Source organism: Wasmannia auropunctata, unplaced genomic scaffold (genome assembly GCF_000956235.1).
Source record: "Wasmannia auropunctata unplaced genomic scaffold, wasmannia.A_1.0 LD323560.1, whole genome shotgun sequence".
Taxonomy (NCBI): domain Eukaryota; kingdom Metazoa; phylum Arthropoda; class Insecta; order Hymenoptera; family Formicidae; genus Wasmannia; species Wasmannia auropunctata.
In genome coordinates, this window is record NW_012039330.1 from 1 (window position 1) to 4,164 (window position 4,164).

The following is a 4,164-nucleotide window of genomic DNA, read 5'->3' on the forward strand; positions in this document are numbered from 1 at the left end:
AAACTATTCGGTGAAATGTCATGAAATTTTAACAGCGGAGGCTTGAAGGAATATATTCAACAAGTTATAAGATTAATTTTTGTATATGATGCTATTTTGTATCCAATTCCAGAAACTTTTAGCCCATGTAATACATATATAAATTAAGCTAAAAGCAATTATTGAAACTTCATAATGCAAACAATATTGTTTACAACAAAAATATGCTTCGAGATCCTACAGTGATGTTTAAATGATGTAATAAACATCATCTTGATAACTGTTATTCAATAGTCGTGAAGCGTATACAAAAGCAATATGTAAATATGCCTTCACTATGTTACACTAACACATATTGGAATATTGCGTATTTTTTCAAATATTGTTCCATGAAAAAAATAATATACGTGAAATATAATATGATAAAAACTACAGTAAACTATACTGCTCTCTGTGCTATGCTATATCTTGGTTTCTTATGGAAATATAAATCGTGAATCTTCCCTTAAATCTACATTTCGCAGCGTAAGAATATTATACGCAAAGATAGATATATATACAGATACGCAGAAATTTAATTTTCTGTTTATTCTTTTCGCCCTTTGTATTTTACAATGTTTCTAAAGCTCACTGTTCTCGATTTGCATAAATCGTATCTATGCCCACGCGGTATCATTACTTATTTAAAGCGAGCAATTTGCTACCGCATCATCGGCCTTCGACGAAGAGAGAGATGACTTCACCTGCTCCCTTCTTTTTGTTGAAATTGTCAAGACTCACGACAGATGTACGGCGGTCTACACGAAGTACGGTAAAATTATTTAATGAGTATATTTTATTGATCAGTTGCTGAAGAATATATCTGTTTGGTGATCTTTTAGATTTCTCTCTTTACTTCTCAGTCTCAAGTAGATATTCTATAGTGTATAATTTCCATCAAAACAAACTATATTTTATCGAAGTATCCGTCGAAAGATACGTATTTCGTTGGACCGTATTTATTTGCCTTACACCAAAGATTTTCAATCTATTCTCTGTCATATATTTCGACTCATTTATACAGGCAAGCGTAAAAAGAGATAGACAATTATGGTTCGTCAGAACCCGCTTAATCGCACGGCAAAATTTTTTTTTATTTTGAGCGGTGCTTGGCCAGGAGCATCATGTGCTCTGTTCTGGAGAATGTTTTTTATTGTATCAGTGACAATTGCTCAGTACTGTCACTACCTTTATTTCATAAGACATATGTATACCGCCACACTTGGGGAATTCATGGATTGTCTATCTATCGTCTTGGCACATTCCAAGGTGCTTTTTAAGTGCGTTGTGTTTTGGATAAATCAGCGGTAAGTAACGTGTATATGCACAAAGTTGGAAACAATTTACAAAAGTATTCCATCAAGTTTCGCTGGATGGAATATACAAAGTGTTGATTTATATATATATTACATTCAGAAATAGTAAATGTCCAAAAACGTGGTCACGCACGGCGCGAAAATTAAGATTGTTTTAAAATTGACAATATGATCGGCGACCATCATTCATAGAAAATTCATCGAAGTCTTGACAATAATGCGGGAGGATTGGAGTGATTGCGCTAATGACGCCATCAGCACACGCGAGACAACGAGCGAAGCAAAAGCGTCGGAACGTATTACAAATTTAATACTCATTCTTCATACAATAACAGTGTCTACCTTCGGCATTGGTGTCCTTCTGGCCGACGTCGATGTCACTAATACAACGGAGTTACCCTTCATGACTAAGATAGAAATTCCCTTCGACATAGACACGCAACGCACATACAAATGTATTGTTATGACGGAATTCTTTTGTATGTTTATGTGGGCCTGGTCATCTGGTGCAATGAATTCTTTATTATTAATTCTAGTAAGTTAAAGATATGGAAACGATATTCAAGATCAAAAATATGATTTGAATGATATTTTATTTATACAGTAATTGCGTTGCATGCCTTTTAAAAGCTCATAATAGATCTAAAATTTGAAATAAATTATTTATGTTACTCGATTTACCATTTCCATGTATTTCAAAAATGTCATTCTGTGACATACACAATATGCATTTCCTTGTATTTTTTGAACATCAACTCAGTTATGGATTCTGGTTAATTCCACAGGAATGGGATCTTTATTTTCAGACCTTTCATGTAGCTGGCCAAATCAATATTGTGCGTTGCTGGTTAACGCAGCTTGCACCCTCCAAAGTTGATAGCAAAAATGACACGATCGCTATCGCAATGGCTAAAATTATTCAAAAACATAAAAAGATTATACGTTTATCGGAAAATATTGAAAGCCTTTTTACAAACATTGCGTTAATGCTATTTGTATCAAACTCGATAATGATTTGTTTGTCAGCTTTCCAGGTTGTAATGGTGAGTAAAATTATTAAATATAAACTTGTGTATTTCCTTATTATAATTGCAAATGACACTAAGTAGTATCATTCATGTAAACTTTTAGCATCAGTATATTAAAATAATTATCAATTTTTATTTAATAATTTTTTAAATGCTTTTGTTGCGCAATATCGCAGGCAATTGGCAGCGTTAACGCAACACAACAAATAGTGAAATCTGTTTTTTTTTACATTATAACAAACCTCGAAGCCTATATATTCTGTTATGCTGGAGAACATGTAAAAAACAAGGTTAGCAATAAAATTAATAAAATATTAATATTAATCATAACATATTAATGTTAATAATAATTAGTAATAGTGTATTTTATTTTGAATTAAGAAAGATATTTCAAAAAACTAAACTTAACATAAAAATTTCAATTATCCTTATAGAGTAAAGAAATTAGTTTTGCGGCGTACGATTCTGCATGGTATGATATGAAAGCTGAAAACAGTCATGTCCTGTTATTTATCATATTACGATCACAAAAACAACTAACGCTTACAGCTGGAAAGATGATGGAATTATCGTTAAAAACTTTTACAAGTGTAAGATTTATATATAGAAATTTCATTTCAGAAAAAAAAAATTTTTTACAATATTAGAAATTCTTGAATGCAAAAATACAATATTCTTCTAGATTATGAATGCTTCGGGGTCATATCTATCAATGCTATTGGCGATGCAATGAACACTAGATGAATTTTTTAGCAACAGTTGAAACGTGTTATGTGTTATTCATACATCAGTAGTTTTAGAAATTCACGTTGTGATAGAATATATTTCTTTAAATAAATACAGGACAATAGTCTAATTCATTTCTTAAATTACAACACATCGTAATGTTATTATATTTCGCAGTCGCATGACTGCGGATTACAAAAATCATTAATTTTTTTTACAATTTAGAATAAAATATTAAATTTTGTATAATATCCTCTACAAAAGAATTTCGTTCTCTGCATGTTGTATATATAATAGCGAATGCACACATCAATAGTATTTTAATAGAAAGTTATCTTATTATATTAAGATATTTGATATATAATAATACAGAAATTAACTAGTTTTACATAATATTCAGCATGGTTCAAGAGTTAACATTTGCCACGTTACTATATCATCAGAGTGTGGTTGAGGAATTAACATTCGCCACGTTACTATCGCGAATTAATGTAATGTAAGACCATAAAATCAATAGTTACATCACCAACTGCCGCATCACACACTGCCACCATTGCTTCTTATGGGACATTATTGTCCGTTTACTGCCAGTGAGGGATCTCTAGCAAAGACTGCGATGAGCAAAAATCGAGAACATTCTCCTGTGGAACAGACAATATGCACATTCTTCCGACTGTATCATGTAGTGAGTGCGATATTTAACATTATTTTTATACTTTAATAAAATAAATTCCATAATTCACTATTCAATTATTAATATATATATAGGTATATATATATATATATATATATATATATATATATGTATATGGGTCGTATATACGGGGAAGGTCACTCTACATATTAATTTAAAAAAAAAATGTTTATTCTTAATGTGACAAGAAAATATTTACATGAACTTGATCGCGTCAATAAGGTGATATATGTGAGGACTCGGCCTCATGTTCGCTTTCGAGATCTCGGTTTAACGTTTACTATGCGTACGCTTCACTACAAAAATCGTATCTGTCTGGTATCCCATCGAGGCTGTCCCTTATGTAGAAAAACTCTCAGCGAGCATGGGCCAATCCTGAGTC

General features: G+C 31.7%; 1 protein-coding gene across 1 annotated transcript; it reads left to right on the top strand.

Moving 5' to 3' along the window:
* The first annotated feature begins 1,136 nt into the window (after positions 1–1,136).
* On the top strand, positions 1,137–3,175 carry LOC105460366 (odorant receptor 4-like). The gene is made up of 6 exons (XM_011706810.1): positions 1,137–1,325; positions 1,527–1,869; positions 2,120–2,377; positions 2,539–2,652; positions 2,797–2,952; positions 3,045–3,175. The coding sequence occupies exons 1-6, from the start codon at positions 1,162–1,164 to the stop codon at positions 3,093–3,095; spliced, it is 1,086 nt and encodes a 361-aa protein (XP_011705112.1). The 5' UTR covers positions 1,137–1,161; the 3' UTR covers positions 3,096–3,175.
* The last annotated feature ends 989 nt before the right edge of the window (positions 3,176–4,164 follow it).

What these genes read in the sequence shown, in the direction of transcription:
- LOC105460366 (XM_011706810.1), top strand. Translation starts at nt 1,162, where the DNA reads ATGTTTTTTATTGTATCAGTGACAATTGCTCAGTACTGTCACTACCTT. An exon ending in GTGTTTTGGATAAATCAGCG is followed by an intron (nt 1,326 to 1,526) that starts GTAAGTAACGTG and finishes CATCATTCATAG; the next exon opens with AAAATTCATCGAAGTCTTGA. An exon ending in CGTTAAAAACTTTTACAAGT is followed by an intron (nt 2,953 to 3,044) that starts GTAAGATTTATA and finishes ATATTCTTCTAG; the next exon opens with ATTATGAATGCTTCGGGGTC.